The 26,164-nt window shown below is 39.2% G+C and overlaps 1 protein-coding gene and 1 long non-coding RNA gene across 3 annotated transcripts; both read left to right on the top strand.

Moving 5' to 3' along the window:
* The first annotated feature begins 1,799 nt into the window (after nt 1-1,799).
* LOC113014702 (uncharacterized) lies at nt 1,800-25,895 on the top strand. 2 transcript variants are annotated; one of them, XM_080298844.1, is made up of 9 exons: nt 1,800-1,927; nt 4,412-4,711; nt 4,791-5,036; nt 5,123-5,290; nt 5,451-5,540; nt 7,261-7,359; nt 8,221-8,319; nt 23,961-24,053; nt 25,458-25,895. In XM_080298844.1, exons 1-9 carry the CDS (start codon nt 1,897-1,899, stop codon nt 25,517-25,519), a joined length of 1,188 nt encoding a protein of 395 aa, XP_080154970.1. In that variant the 5' UTR covers nt 1,800-1,896; the 3' UTR covers nt 25,520-25,895. The 2 variants fall into 2 exon arrangements, with proteins under 2 accessions (XP_080154970.1, XP_080154971.1); XM_080298845.1 differs by lacking the exon at nt 5,451-5,540.
* LOC145425642 (uncharacterized) lies at nt 11,130-18,621 on the top strand. Its single transcript, XR_013906357.1, has 2 exons — nt 11,130-11,797; nt 17,156-18,621. It is a non-coding gene; the product is annotated as an uncharacterized LOC145425642 (long non-coding RNA).
* Nucleotides 25,896-26,164: the final 269 nt, after the last annotated feature.

Below are 26,164 nucleotides of genomic sequence, written 5' to 3'. Positions count from 1 at the left end.
CTTACTCGCAGATCACTGAATTTAGTTGTACATGTTATTTAATGACCAACCAGTAGCCTAATGTTATACAGACATATCTGTTGTTGATAGTAAATGTATTCGCTTACATAACTGCTAAATTTGAATCCACCAATCAGAGAGGCTGTTTACGTTTTCTGCTGTCTGTTCTGCGGTGGGGGTGTGTATAGTCTGCACCAACACTGCTGCGTAGAATATGTCAAAGTAAAATTTTATTAACCATCTTTAACCCGTCGACATGTTTAAAACCTATAAAGGCAGCATAGTGTGCTTTTAAGCTACATCACAGGTTTTAAAGTAACAATAGCACAGGAGCCCATACGTTTTTCTTCCCCTTGTATTTTGCTGCCCTCTGGTGACTTATACAGAATAGGGCGGCCAGCTGGGAAACCGAGAAACCTTTCTGTTTAGTCATTTGTGAAATTTTTATACGTAGATCACACTGGACCAGAATGTAAATAAAAAGGGGGGCCTGTATTTATTTGAACCTTCCAAATACTATATCACTAAATCGATAAGCTGTAACCTAATATCTTTGAAATACGGTATCTAACCAGATTCTTGATATGGATGCCATTGCCTTAACCTCCAGTAATACTATGAGGAAGTCGTTTTGAACCAGGTAACCAGGTTGTCCTTCACTTAAAAAATATGCAGGAATTTTTTTTTTGTGGGTCTGGTTTTTCGTCCCCTTGTCTCACTAGCTCTGATTTCTCCCAGCTGCGTTTCTTCAGTATCTCTCTCTTTTTTCATTCCCTCCGTGTCTCTGTGTGTCAGTGGGTTCAGGTTAGTTTTCTGTGTTCCACGCGTTTGTAGTGTATTTTATCAGCCAAAATAAAGGCCTGTTTTCTGTTAAATCATTCTCCTGCATCCATGTCTGCGTTTGAGTCCACTCCTCTCTCTCTGCACGATTTGCCCCTGGAAATTGTGACATTATTAACCTCTTGCTCTCTTTGACAGTGTGTCTTTTGTCCTGTTTTTATCCCCTTACCCTCAACTAGTCATGGAAGATGGCCGCCTCTCCCTGAGCCTGATTCTGCTGGAGGTTTCTTAATGTTAAAAGGGAGTTTTTTCTTCCCACTGTTGCCAAGTGTTTGTTTACAAAGGTTCATCTGATTGTTGAGGTTTTTTCCTGCATTATGGTAAGATTTTTATATTATTACAATATGAAATATCTCGAGGTGACTGTTGTTGTGATTTGGCACTATATAAATAAAATGGAATTCAACTGAAGACGGACCACTTTAAACACTTCCACCTAAACTGGAAAAGTGCTGCTTTCATATTAAAATTTAGCCATGGTGAAAAGAAAATTGACAAAAAGGAGGAGGTTGTTAGTGCAATGCGTACCCACATCAAGTATGCGAAGGGAATGCTTCTTTTTCTTTAAGGGTGGGAAGGTAATTTGTAAAAACAATAATTCCCACTGCAGTAACTAAAGCTCACTGCAGCCTACACTAAAGTAATCAACATTCAGATTGAGCATCTGAACAAACAGGCAACATGGGGAAAATAGTATTTGTGAAATTAATGATAGTCTGATATATTGTATTAGCTTTATTTTGAATTGTGCAAGTCTTTGCTGTGTTGTTTCACGTTATCGCCTTATTAAAATGTGACATTACAAAAACTGTCCATTGGGTGTTGCTGTGTGATAGATGCTAGATTGTTTTGAAACATTGTTAAGACTAATAACACTGCTTAGTCTGAGAGTGAGAGAGGGACATACTCTGTTACAAAATGAGTGAAGAAGGAAGCAAACAGTGGGGACGGGGCATAACATCTATATATGTGTTATGCCCCGTCCCCACTGTTTGCAGGAAGAGGACGGGTTTAGCTGATATCACAGGAAAAAAAATCTGATTACTGAAAAGGAAAATGAAGAACATATTTGTGCAATGCCTGCTCTGTAAGTAAAAATGTGTTTAAATGCCTTTGTACTGTACTGTCTGCTCTGATCAAAAGAAATAAGATGATGACAACAAGAATAGAAAAACGAAGATGATAATTATATTTTGTTTTAATTCTGCTTATCTACTGGGGTTGGTCCTGTTGGTTCTTTTGTTTCAGAACTAAGGTGAGAAGTGAAGCACAAACTGAAAATTCTCAGATGTACAATTTGCATTTCGCAGTGTAGTTTTATTTACACCAATTTCCGTGATCACATTCATAAAAGGCATAAAAGACCTAAAAAATTGTTTTGAAGGTTCAGATTGTAAATTTTTGTATGAGCTTGGACAGCTGATTTTTTTTTATGATTTTTATGATTCACTTTCATGAAAAGTACCTGGAAGTTGAAAACAGTGTAAAAATGTTTTGCGTTATTCTCAGGTCAACCAACATATATGTAGTCAGAGCCACGATTTCCTGCGTAAAAAGATGCTTTTTATTTTTTCTTTTAATTTTCCCCATTTAAAAAAAAATCCATTATGGTGGTATGAATGCATTCATACCACCATAATGGATTTTTTTTTTAGTAAAAAACGCCTAATTTGTAATCAAAACTTATTTCAATTCAATGTTTTAATTTGGGGATTTAACTGAAGTATTGCTCAGCTTTGTTGCAATTACAACCACTACTCTCGCCTCCTTTTTTCTTTATATTATGGCATTGTTAACTTTAACAACAATCAATAAGGATTTAAACTTTCACAGTTAATCTGAATACCAAATGACTTTTTTTTATGAATTGATTATATGTAAAACGTTAGACTTGAAAGCGGATATACAGTGGGGCAAAAAAGTATTTAGTCAGCCACCGATTGTGCAAGTTCCCCCACTTAAAATGATGACAGAGGTCAGTAATTTGCACCAGAGGTACACTTCAACTGTGAGAGACAGAATGTGAAAAAAAAATCCATGAATCCACATGGTAGGATTTGTAAAGAATTTATTCGTAAATCAGGGTGGAAAATAAGTATTTGGTCACCTCAAACAAGGAAAATCTCTGGCTCTCACAGACCTGTAACGTCTTCTGTAAGAAGCTTTTCTGTCCCCCACTCGTTACCTGTATGAATGGCACCTGTTTGAACTCATCATCTGTATAAAAGACACCTGCCCACAGCCTCAAACAGTCAGACTCCAAACTCTGCCATGGCCAAGACCAAAGAGCTTTCGAAGGACACTAGGAAAAGTATTGTAGACCTGCACCAGACTGGGAAGAGTGAATCTACAATAGGCAAGCAGCTTGGTGTGAAAAAATCAACTGTGGGAGCAATCATCAGAAAATGGAAGACATACAAGACCACTGATAATCTCCCTCGATCTGGGGCTCCATGCAAGATCTCATCCCGTGGGGTCAAAATGATCATGAGAACGGTGAGCAAAGATCCCAGAACCACACGGGGGGACCTGGTGAATGACCTGCAGAGAGCTGGGACCAAAGTAACAAAGGTCACCATCAGTAACACACTACAACGGCAGGGAATCAAATCCCGCAGTGCCAGACGTGTTCCGCTGCTGAAGCCAGTGCATGTCCAGGCCCGTCTGAAGTTTGCCAGAGAGCACATGGATGATACAGCAGAGGATTGGGAGAATGTCATGTGGTCAGATGAAACCAAAGTAGAACTTTTTGGTATAAACTCAACTCGTCGTGTTTGGAGGAAGACGAATACTGAGTTGCATCCCAAGAACACCATACCTACTGTGAAGCATGGGGGTGGAAACATCATGCTATGGGGCTGTTTTTCTGCCAAGGGGACAGGACGACTGATCCGTGTTAAGGACAGAATGAATGGGGCCATGTATCGTGAGATTTTGAGCCAAAACCTCCTTCCATCAGTGAGAACTTTGAAGATGAAACCAGGCTGGGTCTTCCAACATGACAATGATCCAAAACACACCGCCCGGGCAACAAAGGAGTGGCTCCGTAAGAAGCATTTGAAAGTCCTGGAGTGGCCTAGCCAGTCTCCAGACCTCAACCCCATAGAAAATCTGTGGCGGGAGTTAAAAGTCCGTGTTGCTCGGCGACAGCCCCAAAACATCACTGCTCTCGAGAAGATCTGCATGGAGGAATGGGCCAAAATACCAGCTACTGTGTGTGCAAACCTGGTAAAGACCTATAGTAAACGTTTGACCTCTGTTATTGCCAACAAAGGTTATGTTACAAAGTATTGAGTTGTATTTTTGTTATTGACCAAATACTTATTTTCCACCCTGGTTTACGAATAAATTCTCTACAAATCCTACCATGTGGATTCATGGATTTTTTTTTTTTTTTTTTTTTTTTTCACATTCTGTCTCTCACAGTTGAAGTGTACCTCTGGTGCAAATTACTGACCTCTGTCATCATTTTAGGTGGGGGAACTTGCACAATCGGTGGCTGACTAAATACTTTTTTGCCCCACTGTACTTTGTTTTTCTGACAACTGACTGTAAGTGTAATTTCTTCTAGTTCTGATCACTCTGCTGTTTTGCACAACAAATCAAGCTCGTCTGACTGTGAGTCCCAGCAGCTCTCAGTTCTTTGAAGGAGACTTTGTGTCTCTGAGCTGTGAGGAGGACGACAGCTCTGCTGGATGGACTCTGAGGAGAAACACAAGCAGACGGCAGAGGACTCAGTGTGGAGATGGGTGGGGAAAACCAGCTGGATCTTCCTGTAAGATCAGTCACATCTACAAATGGGAGACTGGAGTTTACTGGTGTGAGTCCAGAGAGGGTCCCATCAGTAACATGGTTAACCTGACAGTCACTGGTAAGCTGAGTGTGTGGAGTTAGTGTTGATGAAGCTGTGTGTAAATGGATGAAATGCTGTAGTTTGTCTCTGTGTTGAGGTGGATCAGTGATCCTGCAGAGTCCTGTCCTCCCTGTGATGGAGGGAGATGACGTCACTCTGCTCTGTAAAACAAAGACCACTCCCTCCAACCTCCCAGCTGCTTTCTATAAAGATGGCTCCCTCATCAGGAAGCAGCCTACAGGTCACATGACCATCCAGCATGTTTCCAGGTCTGATGAAGGCCTCTACAAGTGTGACATCAGCGGTCATGGAGAGTCTCCATCCAGCTGGATCACTGTCACAGGTGACACACTCACCTGTCTGTGTTTCTGCAGCTTTCAACATTCACAATGTGACGACAACTTAATGACTGTGTTTGCTTTATTTTAGGGGAACACACCACCACACCTCCACCTGGTTCCACCTCCATCACTCTTCCTCCATTGCTCTCTCCTCATGTTGTCTCTGTGTGGTCATCTGTTGGATCAGTCTGTGTTGTGACTTTACTGGTGTTACTGGTTCTGCTGGTGAAACGACTTGTTCACAAAAAATTTAAAGGTGATGAGATTTTGGGCTTTTCGTTTATCCAGTTATCAAGTTTTATATACATGCATTTGGTTCCAAACATCATCTGTTATTCTTCTTGGCAATAAATAAAGTCCCCAGTAAGACATGTACAAAGTAAATTATATTGCTGTTCATTGTGGTTCTTCATCAGAACTTGAAGAAAATGACATCACAGAGGATATCACATATAGTGATATCAAAATCTCAAATCGTCAACATAAGCTGATAAGGGGGAGCAGAGGTACTGTATTATGTCCTTTGTATGTGTTTGATTTAATAGTTAAAGTAAAGAAGGTAAAGTGAAATGTGATTCATATAGACATTTTCAAGATAAATATCACAGTGTCTTAGAGCAGAATGACCTGTTTCTTAAACAGAAATGGACCAAAAAGTAAGTTTAAAAAGCTGAGGTTTTAGCTGCTTTTAAAAAATGCCACTGAGTTCACAGATCTCTGTGGGAGCGAGCTCCAGAGTCTATGAGCCACTGTCTCCATGCAGAGCTCTAAAAATCAAAACCAGTATCGTATATGTGTCTCTGAAGCTAATAGGGAGGCAGTGCAATTGAATTATCAATGGTGTGACATATAATTACAACCTAAAGAAAACATTCTGAGCAACTTTTGATAAGACAGTTGTAAAGAAGCTCTGTAGAGTCTTCCATTAAACAAATTAGTTTCTCGCCAAAATTCACTTTTGGTGTTCAGCTTCAATCGAGGTTTTCGCAAGCAACATTTACAGAGCCAATTCCTGTAATATTTAATAAGTCTTAGGATTAGTGCCATGGGTGAGGTTTGAGGTAAAACTGCATTTTTAAGCCTTTCAAAATATAAATAAAAGCATAATGCAATCATTTGAAAATCTTATAAACCCTCATTTAGAAAATGTATTATTTTCTCTGTTACACTATGAATAAAGCGTATAGAGTATAGAAGTATAGACATAGATTTTGTGAGTTTCATAGGCTTAAAAGTACATCTTTTTTAGAGTTAAAGTCTGTCCACCTCCATTTACTGTTATTTTGGTTTTGTCATCTTGGTCAATCCATTAGAGAAAGAAGAAAAACAAACATCTATTAATTGAAAAAGCAGGTATTCAGTATATTCAGATAGTCTGTTGGCATCATTTTTTGGACATATCCGCCACACAAACTGCCTATTGTTAATCCTTTATGTTATTCAATTTCAATTAATGTGCATCTTAAATAATTAACTGTATTTATCTTAGATAAAATGTGTTTTAGGGATGCATTCAAAACTCATCCTATAAATGTTCACAGCATTCAAACGTTGAATGTCAACAGATTACACGGTTGTTTTTTACATGCTTACTGCATGTGTTTCAGCCGGTGGTTAGTCTGTTAACATAAGCCAGCAGCTCTGTGGTTGTCCACTTTCCTGTTTCTGATGTAACACTTCAATGGCTCAGGATTTACTGCAGGGCAGTAAAATATATATATATATATATATTTTTAACTCCGTTTAGGCACAATAAATATTAAAAAAGTTACTGACTATTTGCGATCTTAATTTTATGAAGATAATTATTTTTGAGGTGGTATGACATCTTAACATCTTCACCAGTTGGTGCATTCCCACCATTATCAGCATCTCTCCATCCTCTATAAACACTCTGATCTGGGTCAGAGTGAGTATCAGATCTGTTTTCCATTTTCAAAATAGTATATTTATGTAAGAAAAACTCTCCAGTTCTTGTATTCATACCTATCATCTGTCTTACTTGTACCTGGGATAAGGTGCCTGCAAGATCTGCACAAAGCAGCTGTTTCACTGCTAGTTGCTGATGGAAGAAATGTTTTCATTCATTTTTTTCATTATGTCCAATTTAAATTTGAATACTGGAAACAAAATAATAATTTTGCTATATAATTTAGATATTAACATTAGTAGCTATATGACTGTTCTGCCTGCAGTGATTTTCTCCATGTGTGTTTTATTGTGCAGAGACTGAACCAGCTGCAGTCTACTCAGCAGTGAGAACTGAAGACGTCAATTATGGGCAAATCACCATCAAAGAGAAGCAAAGAAAATCAAAGAAAAGAGGTAAAGCTGTACTTCTTTGTCTTCATCATGGATAAAAAATGAGAAAAATAGTCCAGCAGGTGTTGAGATTTCTGTCTGAATCAGTGTGACACTGTTTACTAATTACTGTTGATCAAAGCATCTTTATTTAAACAGGGGTGAAGTCATGAATCGATTAACAGGGACTTGCATTTAAGAGTGAGATCACCAGTTTTCTCTCCCTGGTAAAAGCTGATGCAGACACATTCCTTTCATCAGATTCACAAAGCTGCGTGCATACATGCCTCAGCTTTAATTAACTTCACACATGCAAAAAGTGTGATTTCCGCTCTTATCTATAGATGTGAAAGGTTCAGCAACAGCTTAAGCACAGACACGAAGTTTATTGTCTGTTTAGGCTTGTAACACCCCCATACTTTGTTCATCATTTCTGTGCATCATGTGAAGTTATGGCAGAAGTCTTGACTCCTATCTTTAATCACATGACAGTGATTATAGGTTTGCATCAAAACCTATAATAGAATATAGAAATAGAATAGAAATATAGCATAGAAATATCTGCAAAATAAAAGCACAGCACAGTTAGAAATTTTGCATGTTGTGTCACGTACACACATCCCGTGATTTTAGCATGTTTTCAGGACAGTAAAAGAGTCAAATAAATTTGCAATATACCTATAAATGTTAACGGTTTCTGTCAACTATTTAACATTTTTATTTGCTGCTTTCTGCAGCAGCATTACACACGTGTGTGTGTTTCCTATTTGTACAATATATAAAAGAAGTGTAAATAATCAAAATTGTTTTTGTGTTGTATTTAATGTAGTACCAGTATGATCTTACTACTGCACTGATGTCTTCCTTGTGTGTTTTATTGTTCAGAGTGTGAACCAGCTGCAGTCTATTCATCAGTGCAAACTGGAGACGTCAGTTATGATCAGATCACCATCAAAGAGAAGAAAAACAGATCAAAGACCAGAGGTACAGCTGCTCTTCTTTGTCTCCATCATGGTTCAGAACAAGTGTTTTTGTCCTTCACAAAGATGGTATTTGTTGTAAATATTGAGATGCTATTTGACAATCTGTAGCGGTTACTGTTATCTGTCACATTTTGCAGCATGAGTTCTCCATGAGTGTGATGATGGTGAGAGTTCAAACAAGAGATCCATACAGGACAGACGTTGTGAAGTGCAGTCAGTGATTTTAGTTGTGTTATGAACAAGTTGTGTTATGAATAAGTTGTGTTATGTTATGAACATGCCATAACACAATAAGTAATCCTGCTTTTAACACAGTAAAATTAAGTCCAGCAACTTAATTAAACAAATATCGGCTTAGTTCAAATGTTTAAATTCACATAATTTCATCACAAAGATGCTTTAAATCATATTTATCCCAAGGGCGTAGATTTGGTTTTGGCATTGGTGGGGACGGATGATTCAACCACCAAACCCTGTTTCTTTTTTTTCCTTTTTGTCTTTGCTTCTTGATAAAAAAAAAAAGGGAGAAATATACTTGCCTACAGTAGCGGTTTTTGATACGGGCGACACGGGCAGTTGCCCGGGGCGGCATCGTGGTGGGGGGCGGCATCACGGGCATCGGCAAAAAAAAACAATGCTCGTATTCATGCTGCCCCGACGTCATGCCAGCGCATATTGGGAATGTCACAGGCACTGATCGGTTTTCTATCTCCCATTTGCTGGGAGTAAGGACGGCCTCCGTTTGTGAGGTGCGCCTGCTGCTTGCGGCGCAGAGAGGAGAGGGCGGGGCGGCGGGGATTCTCTGACCGGCTGGAGCAGCATCTAATAATCAACTCACAAAATAAAACAAAATAAAAACAAACCAACAAACACAAAAACACCAGACATTATGATACAGACTTATAATTTGCACCGATGTTTTTTCGAAATTCTATACGCGAAAAGTGAGCGCGAGAGCCCTCGGTGCGCCTGCTCGCTGCTGAAGTCAAAGTAAACTTTATTGTCATCTCCGCTACATACAGTCCAGTATATAGAGAGACGAGACGACGAGGCTCCAGTTACAGCAGTACAAGTAAACAAACAATAAATATAAGAAGAGTAAGAAAATAAATATACACTTTAGGACCAGGGGTAAAGTACGGTGGCCCCTAGAGACAAAGCAAGTACAAACTCCAAAACACTTGCAAACTCCAAAACACTTGCAAACTCCAAAACACTTGCAAACTAAAAAACACTTGCAAACTCCAAAACACTTGCAAACTCCAAAACACTTGCAAACTCCAAAACACTTGCAAACTCCAAAACACATGCAAATTCCAAAACACATGCAAATTCCAAAACACTTGCAAACTCCAAAACACTTGCAAACTCCAAAACACTTGCAAACTCCAAAACACTTGCAAACTAAAAAACACTTGCAAACTCCAAAACACTTGCAAACTAAAAAACACTTGCAAACTCCAAAACACTTGCAAACTCCAAAACACTTGCAAACTAAAAAACACTTGCAAACTCCAAAACACTTGCAAACTAAAAAACACTTGCAAACTCCAAAACACTTGCAAACTCCAAAACACTTGCAAACTCCAAAACACTTGCAAACTAAAAAACACTTGCAAACTCCAAAACACTTGCAAAATCCAAAACACTTGCAAACTAAAAAACACTTGCAAACTCCAAAACACAACGGAAGTGCTCCAGGACGCTAGGGGCAGTGTTGAGCTCGATTTGCAAAATAAACAGCAAGTTTGTCGTAATGGGACGGTCTAGTCTCCGTCGCGCTTCCCAGGTTGCCTAGCAACCATGATACTAACCGCTGGAAACGTGTCATACAACTTGGTTTGACAGAGGGAGAACATATTTTGTTCATTTGTTTGTTTGTTTGTTTGTTTCTACAAGAGCTTTGTGTGATCTGAGGCTGAGACCACAGGACAGTAAAACATGATTTTTGGGCTTCATTTCTGTACTGAACAGTTATTTCAAGATTAGTTAGTAAATAAGAATTAGCTGATGTTGTTCATGAGACTAAAGTCATATCACTTTGGTAATGTAAATATAATATGGCCAATATTATAGTTATTATATTAATCATTATTAGCTATTACAGCAGTGAACATGAACTCTGTGTCAAATACTGAGCTTCAGCACAGATTCAAGTTGTAGTTATTTATATGTCTTATCACCTTAAATCTTCACTCAAAGACAAGTATCTTTGACAGTGCATATATAGGTGTATCATATATAAGAGACAAATGTTGTTCCTTCAGTATGTTGGCATTACTAAATTTGGCTCATTGCTTACATATGTTTATAAAAAGAAAATGTACAAGCTGTGATAACTGTTTCTGATAAAATGAAGAGTAGACTGATATATGAAATATTCCTTTATTGGGTGAGAAAATCAGACCATGTCATAACTGCTTTAAGTCATACAGAATAGATATCAGAGCCCTAAACAGGCTGGCTTCTGCTAAATGGGTCAAACTGGGCAGAAAGTATCCAAACACATAACATCCTTATAGAATATGATGTAACACTATAGATCAACTTACCTCAGAATATATAAAGCATATAAACAATTACAGCAATATGATGCAACAAACACAGCAGTGCTACTAATCCAAAATACTCAAAGCTTCATAGAACTGGAACAAACATTTATTTTTAGCTCCATTCTGCTGCTGATACATACTTTAGGTTTCTGAATATTACACTTGTTGCTGCCTTTCATAGTTTGTAACGTGAAGGCCCTGAGTACTTTCTCCCACACTGAAAACACTGGAATGATAAAATTATTTGAACATTACCTAATAAGACTGATTCAGGACAGACAATTAGTTATTTTAAACTTTCCTAGCAGTTGAAGAAAATATAATTTGATCAAACACTATTCAGCTTTAAATATTGTTCAGCTTTAAAGTTACTGTGCAACTGTGTAATAAAATGTGTGCTCACGACTTTGGCCTTGAGAGCGATAAGAAGCGATCGCCTCATTCTGCAGGTGCAAGATATCTGCAAGCGAAGAGACTAGAACACCCAAGGCCGCTTTCCTTTTATGGAGTTGTTTTTCTGCTAATGCAGCACTGTCCTCACAACCCCCTCCTGTAAGTTTTAGAGAATATATACCCATCCTCACAGCAAATATTAGGAATCTCCTGATGTGAGCTGTTTGAGAGGTTGTCTCTGTCTCAATAAAAGTTCACTGATTCCCCCATCTGCTGCAGGTGTCCGGTTGTCTTCATTCTCCGCCAGCCTGGTTAAGTCAATTCCTCCTTAACATCTAAAAGAACCTATTTAATGAAGGAAGACGGGTTCACTTTGTGTTTAATATTATTCTATTGCTGTTGTTGTTTTTTTTATATCCTTCAATTGGCGTCACGAACAGGATCCGCTCCAGGGCAACTGGAACGGAGGGAGGAAATCGGCCGTGGTCTGAGTGAACGGAGTTTGGACAAAAGCTGTGTGCACACAAAAACAAGGTAAGCAGACCTTTTATTTCTGCTATATTGAACATTATAAAATACTTAGTGTCCAAACTCCTAGTAATTCATAACCAAAATTGTCTGGCTTACTTAAGGCTTGCTGAGAATCAGACAAGTGAATAAGAGATAAGTGAATAAGAAATAAGTGAATAAGTGAATAAAGATAAGAGTGAACTGAGGTCTGACCACGGTTGCGGCCGACGGGTCGCTCTCCGGTGTCGGATAAATACCTCAGCAGGTCTGGGACCTTGAAAGGGTTTATTAGTAACGCCTTTCTAAACAAATTAAAAGGTTAAAGGCCTTGAGAATATTTTTTAGTAATATTCTCTAAACTACAGAAGGGTTAGGAAGGCCCAGAGGACTTTATTAGAAAAGATCCTCTAAAACTTAAAAAAGAGAAGTACTGGTTGGAGTCCAAAGGAGGGGTCCCTTTGATCAATAGGAGAAAACGGATCTCTTCTTAAAACCCCGATGATTTTAGTGTTTTAAATGTTTTGATGTTCTGTTTGATATTGGACACACATAAATACACGCTGAATGCTTGCTGTGGAACACTGGGCAGGACAGTTTGGTTCTCCGTGTTCACAGATTACACAATTAAAGGAACTAGGTTCCTCTTTTGGTTAAAATAATACACCACACATAGAATTTTTTTTTTACACATTTATTACATACATAAGGAGGGTAATGAGTGACTGCAGGTAATGTATGAAGTGTGAATGAGACGTGTGAACAAGGTGACAACCAACTAGCACCCCTATCAGGAAGCTCTAGGCAAGGTTACCCGCCAGACTCCGGTTTGGTAGAAGCTTGGTAACACCTGAAGGGATATTTCAGTGCTGACTCACCTTTAAAGCAGCGCCCCAGCTGATTAGTGCCTAACAGAGGCAGAAACCCAGCTGGCCCAAATTCTCCTTTAAAATCAATAAATAGAACATAAATTACCGGTGTGTGTAAATAAGTTGTATAAATCTGTTAGATCTGAAACTCCTGCTAAAAAACTTCCTCTCTACAACTCTTTTCTCTTCTCTCCCTCTTTCTCTCAGTTGGGATTCTGTGTGTGTATGTGTGCTGGAGAAATAAAAAAAAAAAGGAAAAGGGTCTCTCTCTGTCTCTGTGAGAGGAAAAAGGTGGGGGCCGAGTGAGCCCGCGGGGCCGAGCGGGTCCGCGGGAGCGAGCGTGTATGCTGTATGAGGAAGAAGGGAGTGAGAGGGAGCGAGTGAAAAGAGTAATCGAGTATTTGGTGATTTTTTATTATTTCAGAGGCACTGGGTAAGAGTTTTGACTTTAGCTGTGAGAGTTGTGAAAAGAGCAGGTTTTTCTTTTGTTGTAGACTGTGAGTAATCGGTGTTTTTCCTGCCTATTGTGCTGCGTGGAAGACACAGAAGTGTAGAAATGTTTGTGGTTTATCTTTGTTTGACGTTTTATATAGAGTTGGTTGATTCAGGGTGATTTCTCCCGTTTAAGGGAGGAGTTGCATTGTGGTTATGTTAAAGCTTTGCTGTAGGGGTATGTGTGTGATTTTGTGCTGGCTTCGCATGTTTAAATGGATGCATAGAAGTTTGTCAGTGAGAAATTGTTATGGTGGGGTTTTAAAGTTAGTAAAGAGTCAAACAACGCCCACTGTTTTAAAAAGGCCCAAAACATCATAAAAGACACCTCACATCCTGGCCACTCCCTGTTCGAACTGTTGCCCTAAGGCAGACGGTACAGGGCAATCAGAGCAAGGACTAATAGACTCAAACACAGCTGTTATCCAACTGCAATAACACATCTGAATACTACAAAAATGTCCACCATGCCACTCTTGTGTTAATCTATGCACGGTCTGAAGCATGACGGTGGGAATACTTAGTATTTTAAGTATTCTATCTATTTTATTGATTGAATTTTATTGTTTTTTTATATTTGATATTACTAGGGATGATGCAATGATCAGGGACCATTCTTAATGTCGTCGGTCTCATGACAATGACAATAAAGTTTTTGATTTTGATTCTGATTCTGAAATACACCCTCCTCAAGAGTTCAATGATTTAGGCAGTTATGTTTATACAAATACTAAATGTATGTTTAGTGTCTTCATACAGGTGTTTTTTCTTAACCTGGAAGCCTGAGTACGGCAGCAGAAGACAGGCCAAGCTTTGGCTAAAATTCACGGCTGGACACCAGAGTTGTCCTCACCCCTCCCGGTAAAACAAAAAAGAGAGAATGTAGTTTGAGGCAGGTTTTTCTCGCTGACCTGCTCTGGGTGCTGTGTCCCTGAATCTCACCAGTGTTAACCTCTGGCGGAAGACATGGAGAAAAGGAAAAGATGTTCCTGGTAAATCACTGAAACAAATAAAACCACACACAACCAGAGAAAGATATGAGAAGGGTGAGGAACAGACACATGTGCGTGTTAGAGAAATGCCTCGTTTGAGAAAAAGTTAAAGTAACCCATATACAGACGCACCCATACATGCAATGAAGAAACAGCTTACATACATGTGCACGTACATGCAAGGTTAAAGTAGCGACACTTAACATACACCTGTTTTTAAATGATATAGTTCATACATTACTGACAATTAAACGCTTTGGGTTGCAGGACAACAACGTAACGTCAAAAGACAAAGACACTGGTCTGAGGATTAAGTGAGGACACGACAAATTTAGTGGTTAAAAGGGTCGACTTGGGACATGTTTTTGTTGATTGTTTAAGACAAATGACTACTGAATGATAGGAAATTCCTTTTTAGGTTTCTAAACAGGATCTTAAGAATTTTAACACGTACCTGTGTTGTCCTGTCAACTTGAGGGGTTATGAGTTGATTATATGGAGAAAAAAAAAAAAAAAAAAAAAAACAAAAACAAAAAAGGGGGGAGACGAGATCTCGTTGTTTCTCCCCTCTCGGGATAACACAGCCAACACAGCACAGCCAACACAACATCATTTTCCTGTTCGCCTGTTTTGTTTTGTTTTTGTTTTTTCTGAGAGCCGAAGCTGACCTGGACTCCTACCCTCCCCTCTACCATCGTTGCCCTCTCCGCGACCATCTTTGACCCTTTGACCCCTGAAGGCCACAGCAGCTGGACTCACAACAACAACTTGAGGATGTCAACAGTGCTGCAAAAGAGTGATCTCATGCAGCAGAGACGGAGAGCACTAAACCTAAAGCCCGTTTCACTACACGGGGGAAATTCCCAGGCTGCGTCAGCTGACAGAGCTGTGACGAGACGCGCATTAAGCCCGGAGGAAAAGGGACGGTGAGCAGAAGGATGCTGACCTCTGAGAAGAGCCGAACAGCAGAGCTGCAGAAGGCCGTGGAGCAAAGTAAGGAAGATGCAGGCAGCTGCAACAACGGATGAAAACAGACCCAAAGAGGAGGGGAGGACCCTAGGCCATGCGTCAGGCCGCTGGTTTACCTAAACTACAGAACAGGAAGGTGATGAACACAAACATATACCAACACACGAACACACACTTCTGCATGCGCCTACTTAGAATGAAGGGAAACACACACATGAACACTTATGCACTTGTTGAGGGAGTAAAAACTGATACATACCCATGCACTAAAATCAAAATGTTGATTTAATTTACTAAGAAGTGACACACAATGCTCTAGCTGCTGCAATGAAGAATGCTTTACTGACAAAGGCTCAATGCTGCACACAACAAAGTCAAATACAGAATTTGCTATAATAATAAGCCCAGAGGGCATTTGTGTGGTCTGGGGAGCAGAGTCCGGAGCGGTTTGGTTATGAAAATGATGCCCGTGCGAGATATCTGGGGCTTAAGGCCTCGACTTAATTGTTTACTCTACACTAAAAAGAAAAGAAAACACTCTGAGCAGTGGTGCAGAGTGAAAACGAGGAATTAACAGTGTGAGTTTTATTTCAGAGCGCCACGTCATTGTGATGGAGATTTAATAAAGGAGGAACACACGGACAAAGAAGAAGAGAAGGGGGGGCAGCCCTTGAACGCGATTGCCTGAGGCATTAAAGTTCTGTACTAAATTCTGGTTTCCAGTGTGAGAAAAGTCACGCAGTGCCAGTAGTAGAGCTAGGTTGAGTGATGATTCTAAATTACTGTAAGTAAATCATCGTACACCGTTCAAGTTTCATGATAACGGGGATCTAGACTTTGTTGAACCCTAGGCAATTTGAACAGGTAAAAGTCGAGTGACCAAGTAGCAGTTGAATAAAAGTCATTGAATAAGTGTTGAAATAAACTGGCAGAATTAAGAGAATTAAAACATTTCAAGAGCTCAACTTACTTAATGGTTCAATTTTGTTTCACGAACGCAAAACATATAGGTTTATGAATATGAAAAGGTTGAGGTGGTGTTGATTTGACTCTGTGTAGGTTTAGGTTGGTATTTTTATTGATGGGAAGAATATTCAGTGACAAGTCCTAAGACCCGGGCGTCTGCATTTTGTTTTTGTTATTTTTCATTTTATTTTGTTTTATATTTACTGATTTTTGTTTGTGAATCTTTTCTTTAAGCAGATCTGCACATCGGAAATTACAAGCATTACACGTCGGCGAGAAAATTGTTGTAAGTGAGTTTCTCCGCATTGAAATGGGTTCTGGAGGAAACACTTGTGGGGACAATTAGAAACGAGAGTCCCTGTTTAAAAAAGGATTCAGCGAGGTAATCCAAACTCAAGTTCTTGTTTCTTTTTGAGATGACGTCATTTTGCTGAGTGTGGAAACTAGATGCGACGACAGGTTTCACTATCAGCAAAGAACGGATGAATGGATGAAAGACTGGGAATAAAAACAAACGGACTGACTGGTAAAAGATGACAAGACTTGACCATGACTCAAGGTTAACCACCTCCACCTAGATAGGATAAAAGGGTGGATGAATTTATGTGGGTTTCTTTTACAGGAGTAGAAGGATGACAAAATATTCGAGGATGAGTGAACCTGTAAATGCCATTTTTGTGTCTTGTGTTGCTTACAGAGGTAACTGCGCAGCGTTACCATTTACATTTTCTTCCCTACAGGGTTACAGTTTTAATGTTTTTCTATTACAGGATTTCTGGGCGGATGTGTGAAGAAACGGTGTTTATGGGTTAGGAGTTGGGGATGCTATTACACTGTATTTACAGGAAATGTTTTATAGCACCTATGGAATGAGGATGCCTGACTACGGTCAATGTGCTGCTAATGTTTGCTTTGCTTTGGTGAGAGGGGTGCAGTAGAAAACAGACAAGTGACATGAAAACAAGTAATAATAACAAATAACAAATTTGGGGACAGTTTGACCTAGAGCCCACTAACTGGCCATTAGGGGCTCTCTCGCTCTCTCGCTCTCTCTCTCTCTCTCTCTCTCTCTCTCTCTCTCTCTCTCTCTCTCTCAGGTTGTTGCTCTTTAACTCCTAGAACACGCCCTTGGCGAGGTGGGGGGAACTGGACCACCTTTCTGTGCCCCATCATCCTCTATTAGACGACATCCAAGCTAAGTAAACATGTCTTGGCCCTTTCCCCCTGAAATGACAGGCAGGCAAAGATGTTGCGTCTTTGTTTGCTTCCTGGCCCTGGGTCTCATTCCCATTGGCATAATCCTGATCTGTGAAGGGCCCCCGACACTTCTGACACCTTCAAGTTCAAAAGCTTCGCCCCCTTCTGACAGTCCCAATCTGACAAATGTAGCCCCTAGGGTCTTGCCCACCACTTCCTCTCCAGTTTTGCCCACGCCCGATCCATTTAGAAAGAAACGAGACACGGTTACCTCCTCGCCAACGGATGATGAAAACTCTGATCGTGAGGGTGACGAACATTATCGTCTTTCTCTTGTTTAAATGCTTCTAGAATGGTTGTTTCTCTGTGGTGTTTTGTATTAGGCTTGTTATTAATTGTTTCCCTCACCCACTTCCTCTTGAAGGATATATCTGGTTGAACTGTGTCTGGTCGGGTTGTGAGGGTTAAGCGATGTTCTCAGGGTCTCCGGACTTAAGCCTGAGCGAATGTGTACTCCCACCACTGGATATAAATTGTTTTATTCCACACCCCTTCCTCACGTTTTACCATATTCACTTTTGAATGTCCTTAGCAGTTACCGTTCTGAGTTTATTTTACGGTTGATTTATTCTTTCACATTTTCACGTTTATATCTCTCATTATTATAGTATACTCTGTACTCTCCACATTTTTATCATTACTTATGCTTTTTGGTTGCTGAGTTACAGGAACTGTTAATTTTGTGTCACTACCCTGGTTGCACTAACTCGTTGTATCCGTGTGTGCAGGACAGCTGTTACTGCTTTCATCGGGAACCGAGACTGCTTGCAGCCGACCCCTGGGCAGGGTGGTGCCTGGACTCTTTTCTCCTCATCTGCAATGACAGATAAAGACAAATGATAAGACCCGAGGAGTTTTTCGAGCCAGGCTTCGACACGTCTCTGTGTTCCTTTGAATGTTGCTTATTTTTGTGTGTTGACCCATTTAAGATGGGTCAAAAGGGGGATTTGAAGAAAATATAATTTGATCAAACATTATTCAGCTTTAAATATTGTTCAGCTTTAAAGTTACTGTGCAACTGTGTAATAAAATGTGTGCTCACGACTTTGGCCTTGAGAGCGATAAGAAGCGATCGCCTCATTCTGCAGGTGCAAGATATCTGCAAGCGAAGAGACTAGAACACCCAAGGCCGCTTTCCTTTTATGGAGTTGTTTTTCTGCTAATGCAGCACTGTCCTCACAACCCCCTCCTGTAAGTTTTAGAGAATATATACCCATCCTCACAGCAAATATTAGGAATCTCCTGATGTGAGCTGTTTGAGAGGTTGTCTCTGTCTCAATAAAAGTTCACTGATTCCCCCATCTGCTGCAGGTGTCCGGTTGTCTTCATTCTCCGCCAGCCTGGTTAAGTCAATTCCTCCTTAACATCTAAAAGAACCTATTTAATGAAGGAAGACGGGTTCACTTTGTGTTTAATATTATTCTATTGCTGTTGTTGTTTTTTTTATATCCTTCACAGTCCTTCACAAACAGGGAACAGTCTGTCTATCCTCTCCATCTGTCAGCTGCTGCTGGCTCTTCCTCTTCCTCCTCCTCTTCCTCACACACTGCTGAGTTTGTCCTGGTGGATCATCAGGTCTGCAAAGCCTCACAGATGATGTGCAGCAGTGGGTCCCTCAGTCTGTCCTCACTCTGGACACTTGCAGTTGTCACACATGGAAATCAAATGTGTGATAAGCTGCAGGATTCAAACACAAGTGTAACTTATAAACACATGTTCATACTTTTATTCCACAATCAGAGAGAAAGAAACAGAGAGCGAGTGCAGGACAGACAGACAGGTGAAAGTCTCAGGTGTACACACTGCTACAAAACAGCACACAAGAAGGAGGATTTAGTGTTTGTGTTATTACGAAACAAGAAGAGTTCCCAGATGGTGCAGTGGACACATGTGTGACTCCTGTGATTAAAGCATCTTTCTTTCAGCTTAACGAGTGAACCGTCAGCTCGTTCAAACACACGTTAAAGTCCGTTTGGCTCGACACCACCGAACAGAGGCAGCAATATAACATAGCTAACATTAACAGTGCAGTTAATCCTGCTTGTGCCGTGATATTCAGGACTGCAAACCGAGCAGCATCACTGACTTTCAGCTTGTTGTGTTTGTGGATATATGACTGACTTTAATTATCCACAAAATCATCACAATCTCTGTAAGATTAAGGTCGACTATATATATATTTTTTAAAGTAAAGGCTTTAAAATCAAGTTAATTCTGAAAGTACAGACATCGCTAATGTCACATAACTTTCCCGACATGTGGCCAACAATGTTTAATGTTCTTCATTAAAAAAATATTTACGCATAAATAAGTGACATAATATTCAGTACTTACTTCTGAAAGTTTACTCTTCCTCTGCTCCGCTTCCACCGTTTTTTTTCGGCAAAATTATCCACACCACCACCGCACCATGAAGTCTGGGATATGTTGGGCCATGAAGGCTACACCGACCCATCTTTAAAATTCAGGGAAATTAAGGACGCATTTGAGGGCCGCATGTAGAGCAGCCTTTGAATTGGGACAGCCTTCTCTTGTCGCTGTGACGTAATCGGTCTTAAAATGCGGCCTTTAAGGCTGCAAACCCCAAATCCGGTCATTGGTACTTCCTGGCTTGTGTAGTTACTAGGTAACAAAAGCTCAACACTGCCCCTAGCGTCCTGGAGCACTTCCGTTGTGTTTTGGAATTTGCATGTGTTTTGGAGTTTGCAAGTGTTTTTGAGTTTGCAAGTGTTTTGGATTTTGCATGTGTTTTGGGGTTTGTACGTGTTTTGGAGTTTGTATGTTTTTTTTAGTTTGCAAGTGTTTTGGATTTTGCAAGTGTTTTGGAGTTTGTACGTGTTTTGGAGTTTGCAAGTGTTTTGGAGTTTGTACGTGTTTTGGAGTTTGCAAGTGTTTTGGAGTTTGTACGTGTTTTGGAGTTTGCAAGTGTTTTTTAGTTTGCAAGTGTTTTGGAGTTTGCAAGTGTTTTAGATTTTGCAAGTGTTTTGGAGTTTGTACGTGTTCTGGAGTTTGCAAGTGTTTTGGAGTTTGTACGTGTTTTGGAGTTTGCAAGTGTTTTTTAGTTTGCAAGTGTTTTGGAGTTTGCAAGTGTTTTTTAGTTTGCAAGTGTTTTGGAGTTTGCAAGTGTTTTAGATTTTGCAAGTGTTTTGGAGTTTGTACGTGTTCTGGAGTTTGCAAGTGTTTTTTAGTTTGCAAGTGTTTAGGATTTTGCAAGTGTTTTGGAGTTTGTACGTGTTTTGGAGTTTGCATGTGTTTTTTAGTTTGCAAGTGTTTTGGAGTTTGCAAGTGTTTTGGAGTTTGTACGTGCTTTGTCTCTAGGTGCCACCGTAGTAAAGGGATCAATAACAATTTAAAATTTATAATTTACAGTTTGATGATTTAAAGTCTCACACAACCCGTTGAAAAGGGGAGGGGGACATGATGCTTCCAAATAGAGCACATTTCATTTATATTGTTGTAAATCCAAGCCCATTATGTATTCATGATTTGAATTCTGGGTTGTGTGAAATCTCAGAAATGCACCCTAGACAAAGTGAATCTGTGAACTAAGGTGTAGGTGTGTTAGGTTATGTTGTGGTGATCCTTGGGTTGAGATGGGTGTTCATACTGGAGTGCAAAATTAAAAACAATGGAAGATGGTCAAGAACAGTTCAAAGCCATCAGGTGCTCAATTTAGAAAAAAGAGAAAAGAAGAGGAGGAGAAACGAGCAAAAGATACCGGAAAGCAGATGTGTCATTGGATAATGGCAGGTCATGTATCCTGAAACAATCAGAATCATATTCAGAATACTTTATTAATCCCTAAGGAAATTATGTGGGTTACAGTTGCTCCAAGAAGAAATGGTAAAAAATAGTAACAGTAACAGACTAAACTCCAAACAATACATTATGTTACAGATTTTAATATTAATTAGTCATTGTCAATTGTTGATTTGTCCTGTTCTCATTGTATGACGAATTATGATGGCTGTTTGCATACTATGCATACTCTCTCTCTCTTCATATGTGTGTACAACAGCTTTATGTTAATGTACAATCCTTAATATGTTTTCTGTGTGTGTGTGTGTGTGTGGGGGGGGGGGGGGGGGGGCGCCAGAGGGAGTGTTCGCCCAGGGCGCCAAACAGGCTAGGACCGCCACTGCTTGCCTACATATGCTATTTTACATGCTTTTAAACCATTTAAAATGACAATTTATAGTTCTCCTCTCGTTAACTGAGATAAACTGCTGGTATATTTGTTTTACATCTATACTACCCAGTCTCTCCCAGTGGACATGGCAACACGTTATTCGTGGTTAGACTGATGTGGGCCAAAGCCTAGCATAGCCTGTAACGATACTATGAGGGACACATTTTATGAGTTGAACTTGACTTTAAGTGACTTACAGGTTTCTTTGAAAAATACTTTCTTATATCCAGGTTCTTGCTTTTTGGGTGAATGAGGCGTTGACATATCTTTTTTTTTCCTTCTATCGGATTTATTTTCTTTACTCGAAGAGATCAAATTATTGGTGGGGACAATTCAATAATCGCTGGATATTGGTGGGGACGTGTCTCTTCCGTCCATGCCACATCTACGCCCATGATTTATCCTATATGTTATTGTGTTAAAAAGTCAGGATTAAATATATTCAATGGCTCTAAGGTGACTCACAATAACATATCTATAACCTCTTCTTTCTGAAGCGCTTTTTGACCTGTGATTTGAGCCTGACAGTCAGTGCTGCCCCAAACCAGATTCATGGTTCGGACATACAGCTCTTTATACTCTAGGGCATTGACAGGATCTAGCACATTACAGGGTTTTTTTTACCCCAGAAAAGTCTTAATAGCAGACAAGATTGCAGCAAAACTCATGAAAATGAGTTCAGTAAAATATGGACAGTGTGTATTTTCTGTCAAACTGTCCTTTAACAACATTAATAAGTTTTTAATGTTTTAAGCTCTGTATTTGAAACCATACAAGCTACTTCCTCCTGTCTTTATCTGCACACGGAATTTGTGTGTAGATAAAGAGTGATTTCAATTCACAGTGCTGATAATCATGTATATATAGTCTGACAGAGTGTTGATCTACACAGTACTTTGTGGTAAAATGCATGTTTTTTTCATGTTCATCATGAATGACTAGAAATAACGGGTGGGTGTTTTTCTGAAACAGGAAAGATGACCACAGGGGTTCTGAAACCTGCTGACAGTTTCTAAGAAATCTGCTCATGATGCTGACTGGGAAATAATAACTCTTCTTTTAACACACATCCTGTATACTGACAGCACTTTAAGTTTCACAACTTGCATTCATGTCTTTTCAGACATTGTTCCTCAAAAAGCCTCAAAAACCTTTTAATTTGTTGATAGTGCATGCAACAACTAACATAGTGACTAAAAAGTAGAGGTAATAGCATTAATAGATTATTGACCCTTATGTGGAACCATGAGGAGAACACAGCCAACTTCTGAAGTCTGGTCGCCTACAATCAGTGTTAAAGCCCTGGATGTTTCTCACATGTTTAAGAATGAGTCTTGGGTCAACTTTCAGCCTGGACATTATTTATTTTTATCTGGTCATATGGTGCTCTATATCTCATTTGTGCCCATTTCTGTCCAGCACCTTGAGCGTTTACTGAGAAATACTTATCTCTCATCAGGCTGTAAGTCATTATCAGCAGAAGTTTAGAGTAAAACCATTGTGAGACATTACCTGTGATGAGGCATTTGGTGTTAGAACTGAAGAAGATTCTTAGTTGAAAGGTGTGATGTCAAGAAACGTGATGAAGTCCAGTCACATTCTTTCCGAACTCCTACAGATACAGAGATGGTTTTCTTGGGGCTGAAAGAATTATGTTTTTAAATGGGAACTGGAGGAGCTTGAAATGGGCTAATTGTATATGTTATAATTTTAACAAGTGTTTTTAATATAACATGCAACAAAATAAAACCTAAATCACAACCTTAAAGAAATTGTAGCGCCTAAAGAACCAAAACACCAAAATTTTAAAATGATGTTTCTAATATACTTCTCGTATTGAGCAAAGTCTTGAGCCACCCCTCTTTATTAACATTTTGTATCCAAGGAGATGCAAAATAAGAAATTATTTTCTTGTAATACATTATAGTGGTCTTGAGTAATAGTTCTTCAGGCTTCCTGAAGTTTTGTTCTGGACATTGGCTTATTTTTCACTCATTTTCATCCCAATCCTTCTAGTTTCCATTTTCAGAGGGACATTTCTCTTTTTGTTTATTTGTTAAGCCACATAACCCCAACCTGTAAATCACTGAAATACAAGAAATGCACTTAGGAATGAGCCACTTTTGTGTTTACACATAAAAGAAACAAAGCAAAAGTTTTGTTTTCTCCTTGTTTTCTCTATTCGTCTGTGTATACATGCATATTTATACACACAGCTTGCAGCTCGTCTACATCTTTAGACAAGAAAAACAAGGAAGGCCAGCATTCTTAAGTTTCCAGTGAAATTTATTATCCAGTCATATATATATATATATATGTATATATATATATATATATATATATATATATATATATATATATATATATATATATATATATATATATATATATATATATATATATATATATGTGTGTGTGTGTGTGTGTGTGTGTGTGTGTGTGTGTGTTCATTTCAGCTGATGGAGTAAAATCTGGAGGTGATGACATCACATACAGTGACCTCAAAATATTACATCATCACCACCACCAGCCAACCAACCGGAGCAGAGGTATTGTTTTGTGTGCTGTGTGTCTGTCAGAATATTGAAGGTCTAGTCAATTAAAAAAATATCAATGATCTCTCTGCTTTTAGCTCAGACAGCATTAGATCATTAAGCCTCTTATGTATTTGCATCCATCCTTTACATTAATGCCATCTTATGCTATCAACAATTGATTGTTGTTGGAAGCAAGTTTGCCTCCCATAGAGACTGTAGCATGTTCATTTCACAGGCGTGTCCATCTCTTTTTAACAATGGTGGAGCTAAGATGCGGAGCTAAGATGCCAGCTGCTTTACTGATTGTTGGCACGTTTTGGATAAGCCTCTAGTCTTTGGAAGAGAATTATCATGCTAGACAAGCTTCCCCTGGACCTACTTTCACTTGTCCTCTTATCAGCTACAGCGACTTAAAATTTTAAGGAAATATTTCCCCTCTGTGATATTGGGTGGTTTTTCCATTTACAAGAGTCGAACATGTAATTTGAACAAAATAATTTTGTTTCTGTGGTGAATGTATAAAATCATAGGATCTGCATTCAACAACTTAAAACTGGTTTCATTTATTCTTGTATAGTTGACGTCATACAATCTAGCAAGTGTGTTAGTTTGCTAGACTCACGATATCACAATATCATGTGGGATTTCAAACCACATAACAGGCAGAAAAGCATACACACACCATGTGTATGCTGTTGCTTCATTACATCATCTATATGTCTGGGTGCTGAACTTTATTGTAACACCCGGGCAAACAGCTGAAAGAATTTGGCCCCAGGATTCAGTGTATAATACTACAAATGATACAGTTTATTAAAGTGATTGAATCTTTTGCTGTGGGTCTTGGGCAAATTACTTTGCCAAAGGATAATGTTGAAGTTTGGATTTATGCTCATATTTAATGATTTATGAGTCCCATGTTAACGTTCAGTGTGAGCACAGGATGTGGTTTGAACTTAGTGAAGAGTTTGAATTTAAGGGAGGTGAAAGTCTAAAAGTTCAGGCAGTCAGGAAGGAAACCACTGCCTGGTTGTTTTGCACTCTTCGGTCAGTTGCAGCCTTTTTGCTGTTATCAGAATTCAGGTTTTTGAGCCGCCTGCTGGAAATATTTTCAGATTTTTTCTTTCTTTGAGTTTGGATAGAACACCTAATAAAAAGATTATCTAAACATGTGAATATGTTTCCAATTTGGATCCTCCAACTTAAATTTTCGTGGCGCTCATCAGTGTGTTTTTTTTGAAACAGGGAGGCTCTGAGTCGCACTTCCTGGTTGGTCTATTTCACAGTTTGGCTCCAAGACTATTGTGAAAATTGAGGCACCACTGATGTGGATTTTTTAAAAAAAAATAAATTAGTGAGTTATTTTAACTGTGACTGGTCTCATATTGTTTGAACTGTGTGTTCTTGTGTTTTCAGAGCTTCCATCAAATCCAGATGTTGTCTACTCCTCACTGAAGAAATCTGCTAGTCCAACCTGACAACCAGCTGCTGGTCCACAAAGGCCCTCAGCCCAGAGGGCTTTTATTATAAAACAGATGTTTATGTATTTTGTTTGATCTCTTCATTAAATGCACTCACAGAACTGCAGACAGACAAAGAAAAACTGAATGTGGTGATGAGACGTTTTTGTAAAGAAGCTCAAGTAAATGTATTTTTGTCACACTGCCTCTCTATGTCTCTCAGGCCAAAACAGAAACATTATACTGTATGTATATGCTATGTATTATATCTATAACTGATAAATAAACATAATGTATTTAAAATAATCAGTAACTTGTGGGACCCTGCTGTCGTCTCCACAGCAGAAACCTTTTTTTTGTGCAGGATCAATAAACTTTGGTCGGACTTGTTGTTCTTCTCGTGTGGTTCTGTGGGTTTCATGAAGCTCTCTGATGGAAAACATGAGTTGCTGTGGCTAACCCATGCACATGTCTCCACAGAGCAGATAGAAAACAACAAATATCAATAAAACCACAACCTCAGACTGAGAGCAGCACTAACATCGCTCAGCGGCTGGAAACTTCACACAAAAGCTTGAGAAGCTCGTATGTGTCTGTGTACAGTAAGTTTAGATTCAAGGAAATGAAATATGTGAGACTTTAGATGCTGTTTGAAATAAATAC

The sequence above is a fragment of the Astatotilapia calliptera genome, chromosome 3 (assembly GCF_964374335.1).
Source record: "Astatotilapia calliptera chromosome 3, fAstCal68.1, whole genome shotgun sequence".
NCBI lineage: Eukaryota > Metazoa > Chordata > Actinopteri > Cichliformes > Cichlidae > Astatotilapia > Astatotilapia calliptera.
The sequence above is the reverse complement of the archived record's forward strand: the minus strand, read 5'-3'. Positions and strand labels throughout refer to the sequence as shown.

Bases quoted from the DNA above. Each gene is read 5' to 3' on its own strand.
- LOC113014702 (XM_080298844.1), top strand. From the start codon at position 1,897: ATGAAGAACATATTTGTGCAATGCCTGCTCT. The intron at 7,360-8,220 runs GTAAAGCTGTAC...TTTATTGTTCAG, and splicing joins AAGAAAATCAAAGAAAAGAG to AGTGTGAACCAGCTGCAGTC. The intron at 8,320-23,960 runs GTACAGCTGCTC...TGTTCATTTCAG, and splicing joins AAACAGATCAAAGACCAGAG to CTGATGGAGTAAAATCTGGA.